At 33.2% G+C, this 12,314-nt stretch overlaps 1 protein-coding gene across 7 annotated transcripts in view; it reads right to left on the bottom strand.

Annotated features, from left to right (window-relative positions):
* ATRNL1 (attractin like 1) overlaps nt 1-12,314 on the bottom strand; it is an 817,982-nt gene that overhangs the window by 600,790 nt on the left and 204,878 nt on the right. For all 7 annotated transcript variants that reach the window (XM_047702609.1, XM_047702610.1, XM_047702611.1 and 4 more), the window contains exon 19: nt 5,894-6,031. In XM_047702609.1, coding sequence (XP_047558565.1) covers nt 5,894-6,031 — 138 coding nt within the window. The remainder of the gene's footprint in view (nt 1-5,893; nt 6,032-12,314) is intronic.

Raw genomic sequence — 12,314 nt, 5'->3', positions numbered from 1 at the left:
AACATTGTACTTGTAGATTTAAAACCATTATTTTTTTTTTATTCCATGAGATATATTAGTGAACTTATTAATGAAAAGAAAGCATGCAAGTCACACACTTCATTGTCAAAAATATGCAAATCAGAGGTGGAAATAATTTGCAGCATCAGGCCTAGGAACTAACCAACTGCCAATAGCACTAACCAAATGCCAAAAGTTGAAATGAAGGTTTAAAGTTAGGATGGACGGAAAGTAGAAGTTTGTGCAAATAAAAAACAGGGAGAGAGATCTTGCAAAGATCTCTCCTGTGATCTTGATTTTCAAGATCTTGAAAAGATCTTGAAAAGGGGTAGGTATAATAAAGGTGCGGAAGCAAGCCCAGCAAAGTTCCCCAACACTCAAAAGTTTACCAAGGGTGTCTTTAGCAGTTTCATGAGGCTCAGCCCACAGATACCTCTCTGAAAAGGCATCTAACACAAGAAAGTAGTAAAAACTGCACCTTCTACTAACCACAATCAAGGTCATTCTGAAATTACCTGACTTAATGTCAGGTCCAAATACTTTGCATAATCTCAGTTCTTCTTGTCCTTTTGATTCCTTTTATGAGAATAAAAGAGATAAAGAGAGCTCAGAAAGATGGAATAAATGAAGAAAGCTTAGGGCTCTAAGTATTTGAAGTTAGAGGAACACATCCCTCAGAAAAACAAAACGCTTCAAAATAATTAGTACAGAGAGAAGACAAATTAGCTACAAATATCATAGAAGCTATAAAATAAAGATTTTTTTAAATTTTTTATTTTTTTAATCATTAGGTTTAAACAGGCAGCTCTGCATGATTTAAAAAGCCTTTTTGGGGGGCGCTTGGGTGGCTCAGTGGGTTAAAGCCTCTGCCTTCAGCTCAGGTCATGATCTCAGGGTCCTGAGATCGAGCCCCCGCATCAGACTCTCTGCTTAGAGGGAGACTGCTTCCCCCTTCTCTCTCTCTGCCTGCCTCTCTGCCTACTTGTGAACTCTATCTGTCAAATAAATAAATAAAATCTTTTAAAAATTTTATTTAAAAAGGCTTTTTTGGTTTTCTTAATGTATTTAAATGTTTTTGAAAAATGTTATTCTGAAGCAAGTCTTTAATCAAAGTATAACTTCATGCCCATACCATATGCTAAATATCTACATATAATTATATAATTATTCATCTAATGGGCTCTTTTTGGGATATTTAAAGTCTCAGGTTGGCCCTTCTTTGCCACACAGGAAAATCATGTATATTAAGAAAATACAAACTTTTTAACTTTGTTGTGTCAAAATAATTAATAGAAATAAGATTTCCATGTCAAGTAATTTTCATCCATTGGCAGGTTTAAATCATTCAGGTCAATGCTCCCAGTTTGAGAGATTTAAATTACTTATGCTTATTTCAAGGAATACTCAAGGTCATTTGATTATAAACTTTCAGCTTCTATAAACACCTCTGATACGTGAGAAAGGTTTAAAGTGAAAAAAATTTCCCATCCTAGTAGAGAAAAAGAAGAGTTCATTCATATTCCTTTTACTACCCTCTTGTCTCTGAGGAGAGTTGTGCCATAGCCCAATGTATTTATTAAAGTATTAAACAGGGGCGCCTGGGAGGCTCCGTTGTTGGGCGTCTGCCTTTGGCTCAGGTCCTGATCTAGGGTCCTGGGATCAAGCCCCATGTTAGCTCCCTGCTCAGCAGAAAGCCTGCTTCTCCCTCTCCCACTCCCCCTGCTTGTGTTCCCTCTCTTGCTGTGTTTCTCTCTGTGAAATAAATAAATAAAATCTTTTAAAAAAAATTATTAAATACTTCTGTAAAAGCCTGCTATGGGTATATCCACAATATACCAAAAAAAATTAAAATAAACAAGTTTTGCTTATAGAAAACAAGGTAAAAATAGAACTGTCACTGTGTTGAAAGAATTTTCCCCAAACTAGAAAAGAGTAAGTTTCTTTATCACTATTAAAAGTAAAAATCTAAAATAAAATTTTAAAAAGTATGTAGAAAGAAAAAAATCAGATGAGTATAGTATTCAAAATCCTAGAAAAAGAACAAAATGAACTAAAAGACATAACAAAATTAGACTATGTTAAAACCAATTATGAATGCAGAGTAAAAGAAAAAAATCTTATTAATAATGCCAACTAACCCATTAAACATCTTTTAATAAAATAACCAAAAAGAGTTAAGACCTAGATGAAAAAACTATTGGTCATACATGTCTACAATTTTTAAAATGCCTATATTTCACGATTTGGAGAGGTGGGTTTTTTTTATCGTTGTTCTTATTGTACATCTTTTTATGAATAATCAAATAAAACAAATACATACAAATATTTTTAAACATTTTGGTGATTAATAGCATTATAGCTTAGTTGTCTCACACTTAGAACAAGGTATAATGAAAAGCATGGAATTGATGATAATGGTATAAAAGTGAAACTTATAAATTGAACTCAACTCCAAAGGGCCCACCCAGATCCTTCCATCATAATTAAACTCTTTGGGCGCCTGGGTGGCTGGCTCAGTGGATTAAGCCTCTTAAAAAAAAAAAAAAAAAAAAGAATTAAACTCTTTGTCCCTGGTTCTATCATTCAACCTCTTCATAACACCATTATATCACCCTTACAATGTATAGAAATTCAAGCCCTAGTACCGTGTTTTGCATATAGTTAAGTACTCAATAATTGCTTGTGAATCAAGGATAATCCTCCATCGCAAAGTAATACAGTACATAGTGTTGAGCCATTAGAGTATAGCGAGCCATTCTAGTCAATGAAACTTTCACTTATATTCTTTTACTAACATTTATAAGTCAAGTTGAAGATAATATGACAAAAATAATACTGTTAAAAAGTATAAAATCATATTTTTATTAACATACTTAAGTTTACTGATGTAACAAATTTTTGTAATAAAAATAATAGTAATAATGACAATGACAGCATTCTAGAATAAACATTTACAAGAAGCACAAATTATTTCTTATGTAAAGTACCTCATTTATGCCTCACAATAAATTAAATTAGTCATATAATTTTTAACTGAGGAAACTGAGACAATAAGAGGTTAAATAATTACCCAAGGTGACAGTGGCATTGCCTGGATATGGACCCAAGCAGTATGATTCCAAAGCCCAAGCTGTTTACAATGTTATATTCTTCCATAGCTATGAAGATTGATAGATGGATGATAGACAGATAGAGAGACAGACAGCAACTCCAGAGCAAATATGTATCAAAGAATCTTCTTGGACATCAATGAGAAATAAAATAATTTTAATAATAAACCACTTTTTAAAAAAGTTTTTTGTTTCAAGTTCTTATTTAAACTCCAGTTAGTTACTATACAGTATAATATTAGTTTCAGGAGTAGAATTTAATGATTCATCACTCAAATATAATACCCAATGCTCATCACAAGTTGCCCCTCTTAAAACCTATTCACCTATATAACCTATCTCCCCACCCACCACACCTCCAGCAACCCTCAGTTTGTTCTCTATAGTTAACTCTTTTCTTTTTCTTTTTTTAAATCATTCAGGTCAGTGCTCTCTCTTTTCTTTTTTTTCCTATGTACATCTGTTTCATTTCTTAAATTCCATATATGAGTGAAATCTCTGACTAACTTAATTCACTTAGCATAATACATTCTAGCTCCATCCACATCCTTGCAAATGGCCAGACTTCATTCTTTTTGATGGCTGAGTAATATTCCACTGAGTAATAATACACACTCTGTGTGTGTGTGTGTGTGTGTGTGTGTGTGTATCCCATATCTTCTTTATCCATTCATCAGTTGAAAACATTTGAGCTTTTTTTACAATTTAACTATTGTTGATAATGTTGCTATAAACATTGGGGTGCATGTGTCCCTACAATTCAGTGTTTTTGTATCATTTAGGTAAATACCTAGTAGGGCAATTGCTAGATCATAGGGTAGTTCCATTTTTAACTATCTGAGGAAACTCCATACTTTTTTCAGAGAGGCTGCACCATTTTCTGTACTCACCAACAATGTAAGGGGTTCCCCTTTCTCGGCATCCTTGCCAACATCTGTGATTACCCCTGTTGTTAATTTTAGCTATTCTGACAAGTTGTTTTTTTTTTTTTTTAAGATTTATTTATTTATTTGAGAGAGAGAGAAAGCAGGGGAAGGGGCAGAGGGAGAAAAAGAATCTCAGGCAGACTCTGTGATGAGAGCTTGACACAGGGCTCAATCTCACCACTCCAAGATCATGACCTGAGCCAAAATCAAGAGTCAGACGCTTAACTGTCTAAGCAACCCAGGCACCCTCTGACAGTTACTAATAAACCACTTTTAATAGTTAATTATATTAAAAGAATAGCTATGAATATGCCATAGTCTAAAAACAATCTGAGGAAAATCTACAAGTACATTCATTAATATCGGCAACAATGTTAAATTGACTTTAGTAGACTGAATTTAAAAAAATAATCTCTGAATCTTCAGTACCTCTAAAGCTTCACCATTCAAATATAAATCGACTTCCTTCTTCCCCTTAATATCAGCAGACTTTGAATCTTAATAAATGTATCTACTAATGAAAAGTGAACTTTTCTCAAAAAGGTGAATTAAAAATAAAGAAATATCAGTAAATTTATACTTATTTTTTATAAATTTATTTTAGCCACAGCTGCATTAAAAATAATTCACCAGATGTGACATACTGTTGATTTAGTTAGATAGGTAATGTGGCCCTAAGAAATAAAAATGACTTTCATATATTACATCACCATAGAGAAGTCACAGACAGCAAAATAATATCTTGCCAACTTTAGGAAACAATTAAACTACAAGGAATAATTTAAAGCTTCATAAACTACCAGAGAATGTGCAGTACTGAATAAGATAGGCATTTATCTTTCATCCCCTTTAATTTTCCATTGCATTATGCCTCAGCTTGCCAGATGTGTAATGTCAGCAACAAAAATGAATATGGAATAACTGAACTTAGTCTTAAACCTAGAAGAGACATATCATCCCCAAAGGGGAACATATTTCTAAAAGCACTTATATCTATTGGAGTGATAAAACTTACATTCTAATTTAAAACATTTTATAGCTAATATAGTTATTCAAATGTTTCTTTTGCCTATGTTGGCAAAAAATTAATACTTTGGTAATCCTCATGACATTGCATTTGGCAGTGGATCCTTAGATAAGCACCAAAAACACAAGCAACAAAAAAATAAATAAGTAAACTGGACTTCATCAAACTTGGAAACTTTTGTGTTTCAAAGGACACTATAAAGAAAATTAAAAGGCAACCTACAGAATGGGAGGAAATATTTGCAAATTATGTATCTGGTAATATATGTACGTATGTATGTATCTAGAATATAAAAAAAAAAAAATATATATATATATATATATATACATATATATATATATATATATAATATAGAATATATTAAAAAAAAAACCCTTATAATTCAACAACAACATCAAACAACCCAAATAAAAAATGGGCAAAGGGCTTAACAGACACTTCTCCACAGATCTACAAATGTCCAATAACTACATGAAATGACACAGGAACCTAAACAAGTATCCGCAGGCCCATGTCCATCGCAGCATTACTCACAATACCAATAGGTGGAAGCAACTCAGGGTCCATTAACGGATGAATGGATAAACATGACATTTGCTAAATTTCCTATAATAAACATGTATTAATTTTGCAATAAGAACTTTGTAAAGTGTTTCACAGAATTGTTATAATTCACATCACACCTACTGAGTAAATACTACCTTCTAAAAATATTGGAACTTAATGGAAAAAATTTTCTTTTATAAAATACATTTTCCACAAGATATGTATCTTCCTCAATTTTCTTTTCTGTAATAAAAATGTACTGAAGTAAAAGAAAATATACTTACCTGTGCATTGTCCTCCATTAGTCGGATCCCCATAATAACCTGGCATACAGTCTTGACACTGCTTTCCTGTGGTAAGATTTTTACACTGTTCACACACATTGTTATTGATGCACGTGCTATGTCCATTACACTGGCAAGCTAAAGAAAAGAGTAAAAAATATCATAAATATCTATGAAACCACAGCAAGTATAACACTTATCAAGACAAAGAATTTGTTTTACAAATTTAAATGGTAGCAAAGGCCAAAGGACATTTCCCAAGTTTTATTTTTTTATGTAAAACATATGTGATTCAAAATATAAATGCAGGACAATATATACAGTAAATTGTGTTGAAATTTTGTTGTATGTTCTATAAAATATAGGGGAAAGAGATAAAGTAAAACATAACATAGCTATGAGAGAGAGCACGTGCATGAGCAGGGGTGAGGGGCGGAGGGAGGGGGGAGAATCTTAAGCAGGCTCCATGCCCAGCACAGAGCCCAATACAGGGCCTGATCTCACGACCCTTATATCATGACCTGAGACAAAATCAAGAGTCAGACACTTAAGTGACTGAACCACCCAGGGGCCCCAAAAAGGAATACATTTTTAACACATTACTTAAAGATTCACATGAATATTTATCTATTAAGTTATATACACACAAGAATGAATAATATAGCTTTAATAAAGGATGTTAAATTGCATCTTAATTATATTTACACATAATAACAAATGATCAATAAATATAAAAAATTGTGCAGCTATAGGCCCTTACTTCAAAAAACTCTGTGTACGATTAATAAAAACAGCACTTCTAAATTAATTTGCATAAAAAAAAATTATCTTCTTATCTTCTTTGGATAAGAAAAGCTTCAAAGCTTTGTCAAAATTCTATTTGAATGTGAACTACACAGAATCACATTTAAAGCATAAGACTTTTTTATGTGTTCATAACATAAGATTTAAAAAGTTCTGGTATTAATTTTACAACAGAATTTCAGATTAGAGATAAAGTTCATATATGAAAGCTCATGCCTTTTGTGCCTATTTGAAACATAATGACTTATTTTGTAACTGCTTGTCCAAACACCATCATCATTGCCACCCTCATAATCATTTTCATCATTATTACAACAAAGATAGCACTTAATTGAGCTTCCTCTTACTGTAGCCAGGGAAGCCAATATTCCATCAATCCCAATTGTTGTGGCCAGCATCTATTCTGATTGGTCAGTGTACATATTGCATCGCTTTTAAAATATACAAATACTACTCAATTGCCAGATAGTATACCAGGTGGTAGACCTAAATTATATTATTTAATCCTCACAATAATTCTATATGGGAGGTATTACATTGGGGCCATTTCTAAGACTTTTTTTTTTTTTCAGTGTTCCAAGATTCATTGTTTATGCACCACGCGAAGGAAGCCTGGGTTAAGCAACCATCCAAAGTCACATAGCTAATCAATAGCAGAAATAAACACATAAACAGAAAGTTTGAATCAAAGACCAACATTAAATACCATAGCTATTGTATGTAGAAAATTCGAAAGTGAGAGAGGGAGATCCTAAGAGAGTAACATAGGGTCATCCACAAGAGCTAACTAACATCAAAAGGTAAAGACACAGGCAAGAATAGTAAAAACTGAACACCTATACTCTATAGAAATTTTCAGAGCCATAACTCCACTATAAGACAGTACAGAAATAACATAAAGTCATCATGGGGAAATGCTAAATAATCTTCATCATCCTCTATAAAACTGAGGAAAATTATAGTTTTCATATTTTATATTACACTATGAAACAATGAGGAAGAAATTTAGAACAAGGAAAAATGCTCATGATAATTTAAGTGAAATCAAGGTACAAAACATGATATTTAGAATGACAACAATTTTGTTTTAAAATGTATCAGTATGGGATGCCTGCGTGGCTCAGTTGGTTAAGCATCTGAACGACTCTTGATTTCAGCTCAGGTCATGATCTCAAAATCTGGAGATCTAGCCCAGCATCAGGCTGCATGCTCAGCGGGAGTCTCCTTCTCTCCCTCTTCCTCCCTCCCCTTCTGGCCCTCCCCCTATTCACTCTCTTGAGAGCTCTCTCTCTCTTTAAATAAATAAGTAAATCTTTAAAGAAATGAAAATTGGGAGACAAACCATAAAAGACTCTTAATCTTAGGAAACAAACTGAGAGCTGCTGGAGGGGAGGGAGTAGGGGGATGGGGTAAGTGGGTGATCATTGGGGAGGGTATATGTTATAATGAGCACTGGGTATCAATATAAGACTGATGAATCACAGACCTGTATTCCTGAAACAAATAATATATTGTATGTTAATTAATTGAATTTAAATAAAAAAATAAAGTAAAAACAAAGTTTAAAAAATAAAATAAAATGTATAAGTATGCCTATCGAAAGTTAATATAGGTTATCTTAGTTTAGTAAGTTTTTTTTGCATCATCAATTTTCTATAGCAAATTCATATTAGTTCTATAAAAATAATAATGTTAAGAACTTTGATTTTTTAAATACTTGTTTAAAAGTGTAAGTTGTTGTTTCATAGAAACTTTATTATTGATACTACTAATTAATTCAGTCAGGTAAAAACAAGTTTATTGAGTGCCCACTACATGTAAAGCATTACCTGAAAAAGTTAAAGTAAGAAATGGGTTACTATATATGTATTTTATTAATCTCCTGGTGACATATTTCCACCAGAAAAACACATGCTTTAACTTCTGAATAGGATGTCTAAATTCAGCAATCATATCTAATATCCTCCTGTTAGCTCACCACTAAAATAAAAGGAAACTTACCAGCAACTACAGGTATTTGGGTATGGTGACAATGACACAAATTAAACTAGAAGGTAGTAAACTACAATACCTCTGAAAATTAAAAGAGGATCCCTGGTATAATGCCACTCACTGTCTCTTCCTGAAAATGAGAAGTTCAGAAGGCATTTCTGAGCCATAGGGCAATCACAAAGCATATTATTGGCTTGATGCCATAAAGCTCATGGAAAGTGTGATACAGGTAAGTGTAATGTTTAAGGTAATGAATATACTACACGAAAAGTTGGTACGATTTAGATCTGACTGCAGACAAAATTTCCAAGGCTGGGGAAAAAGGCAGGGGGGTGGGGGTGGTCATTGTCCTAGACTGTAACTAGCATGGCAACAACGGCAAAAGAGAAAGCATCCTACACAAAGTGGAACCCAGACATAATGGCTGTAGCAAACACAGACAAGAAAAAGATACACTATAAACCTATGCTTATGTTTTATTCCCACTAGCATTGGGGTGCTAAAGCAAAGAGTAATAGAAGCTTGTATCTAAATAGTTCTTCTAGGATACATTGTTACTAAAAAGTTCTAATAACAACCTGGCTGAGGAACATGAATAAAGCTAAAAAGAAGCCATCCATACTGTTTTGTCTAAATTTTAAAACCAGCCCAGATGGTTCCTTATCTATATATACAAACATGTAAAAAGGAAAGAAAGAAAAAGAAAGAAAAAAAATATTATGGAAAACTCAGCATTTGATATGCAAATAAGATAACATAGTTTTGAAAAATATGTGCTCTCTAAAACAGATGTAAAACATTTAAAAATATCTGCTTGACAATCTCAATAAAATTCAAAAAATGTATACACAGAAAATTTACTCAAAACATTTTTTAACACATACCCTATCTTAAAACAAAAGGGATTATCAGATGCTAGAAATCAGAGCTAGGATTCAAAACAAGAATGTTAAAGAGAATCTTGAGTTAGTAACAGAATTTCACTATATATAAAATGGACAAACAAGAATAAGGAGACTTGGGTTTGAAAACCCAACATGGCCAGGTGATATGATCTCTGGCATCCTCAAGGAAGACAGCAAAACTAAACCATACTTATAAGGCTTGAAGCCTCCACTTGCAGCCTCTATCTGTCGGGGAGAAAAGTACATCACAAGTCCACTTGTGAGAACTTAAAGCCTATGCCAGACATATCTCCTGGAAGAAATTCACATTGTTCACATGGTACAGAAACTCCAACATCAAACATTAATGTAAAATCTGTTCTGTAATCAAGAAAAGCCTCATACACTTTGCAAAATCAGGTTTAAACGGCCCCTAGAAATACTTCTAAAAACTCAAACAAATACAACACAGAATACACAGTGAGAAAATCTGTTTTTCTGTAAAGGGCTAGATGGTAAGTATTTTAGGCTTTGCTGATGATATAATTTCTATCACAGTTCCTCACCTCTGCCATTATAGAGCATTATAGTGCAAAAGCAACCATACACAATACACAACAGTTGAGCATATCTGCATTCCAGTAAAACTCCACTTATAAAAATAGGCAAGGGACCAGGTCTGGCCTTCAGGCATTGCTTTGCAAACCTCTGACTTATGGGAGAGTGGGGGACAAGCAAATAAACAAAAACACAGGGTTAAACCTCAAAGAGAAAACTTACAAAGCATCAAAAAGAAGACTCAGAAGAAAGAAAGGGAGAGATAATAAAAATGAGAATTGATAGCCCAAGAACTGGACTCACAGGACAATTAGAAGACATGAAAATATTCAAAAGAATTAAAGACAAAGAATAAAAGAAGTAAAAGTAGGTATAATGACAATATCTGATCAAATAGAGAACAGTAAAAACAAAATTTTAAAAAGTGAATGAAAAATGAATTAGTAGAATAGTTTAATAACTAAAATAAAAAATACACTAGAGGGACTCAACAGTAGATTAATAATGACAGAAGAAAGAATTAATAGGTCAATAGAAATTATGTATGTACAGAGAAAAAAGAATGAAGAAGAGTGAACAAAATCTCAGATAAATGTGGGAAACCATCAAGTACTCAGGCCTACGAGTAATGGGAGTGTTGAAAGGATGAGAGAGAGTAGGGGAGGCTAAAATTTACTTGAAATTCTGAAAACTACCCTAATTTGATAAAAAAAAAATGTTATCGACACATTGAAGAAGCATAATTCTAAGTACAAAAATCATGAAGAGATAGACTGGATTAAAATTAAGATCTAATTGTGTACTGTGTATAGGAGACACACCTAAAGATGCAAATATATTGAAAGTGAGTGAATGAAAAAAGATATTAACATACAAACAGCAACCATAAGAAAGTTGCAGTAGCGCTACAAATTTCAGATAGACTTTTAAAAAATTTCCTAGAGACAAAGAGGGACATTGTGTAACAATAAAGGTCAATTCATGAAGAACATATTAAAAGTATAAATACACATGCACCTACTAACAGATCCTCAAAATGCATGAAGAAACATAGAAATGAAAATATAAATACACAATTCAACAAAATAGTTGGAGGCTTTAATACTTTCAACAAGAATATAACAACTAGACATTAGATTGGCAGGGGAGAGAAGACTTGAACACTATAAACCAACTAGACCAAGCAAACACAAAGAGAAAAATCCACATAAGAGCAGCAGAATATACATTCTTTTAAAGTACACCTAAAACATTCTCCATCAATACACTCATACCGGGTCATAAAATGGACCTCAAAAAATTTAAAAGAACTGAAGTCAGGGCACCAGGGTGGCTCAGATGGTTAAGCGACCAACTCTCAGTTTCAGCTCAGGTCATGATCTCAGGGTCATGGGATCAAGCACACAGTCAGGCTCCACACTCAGTGTGGAGTCTGCTTGGGATTCCCTCTTTCCCTCTGCCCCTCCCCCACTCTTCTCTCTAATATGAATAAGCACTTTTTTGTCTGTTATAATACAGTTTTATTTTTTAATTTTTTTTACAAGTCTTTGTCTCATTGACTAAGTTTACTTCTATGTATTTTATAATTTTTGATGCTGGGATTGTCTTTTATTTATTTTTTATTTAAATTCAATTAGCCAACACATAGTGTATTATTAGTTTCAGAGGTAGAGTTCAGTGATTCTTCAGTTGCACATAATACCCAGTGTTCATTACCGCATGTGCCCTCCTTAATGCCTATCACCCAGCTACCCCATACCCACAGCCACCTCCCTCCAGCAAGCCTCAGTTTATTTCCTGGAGTCAAGAGTTTCTTGTGGTTTGTCTCCTTCTCTGATTTCTTCCCATTCAGTTTTCCCTCCCCTCCCCTATGATCCTCTATGCTATTTCTTACATAATTTTACAATAATTCTCAAAAGAATATATTAAGTATCAAGGGAATATTCTAAAAACAGTACATTTACACCATATTTAAATGTCCAGAATAAACAAATTCATAAATAAAGTATATCAGTAGTTTTTGGGTTCCAAGAGAAAGAAGACTAGGAAAGGACTATTAAAGGGTATGGGGTTTTATTTTGGGGTACCTAAATTTACTGGAACTATATTCTGGTGATAGTTACAAACCTACCAATTATTCTGCAAACCACTGAATTATATACTTTAACATAGAGGATTTTACG

Source organism: Lutra lutra, chromosome 14 (assembly GCF_902655055.1).
Source record: "Lutra lutra chromosome 14, mLutLut1.2, whole genome shotgun sequence".
NCBI classification, from domain to species: domain Eukaryota; kingdom Metazoa; phylum Chordata; class Mammalia; order Carnivora; family Mustelidae; genus Lutra; species Lutra lutra.
Note: the sequence above shows the minus strand (reverse complement) of the source record. Positions and strands in the feature narration are given on the sequence as shown.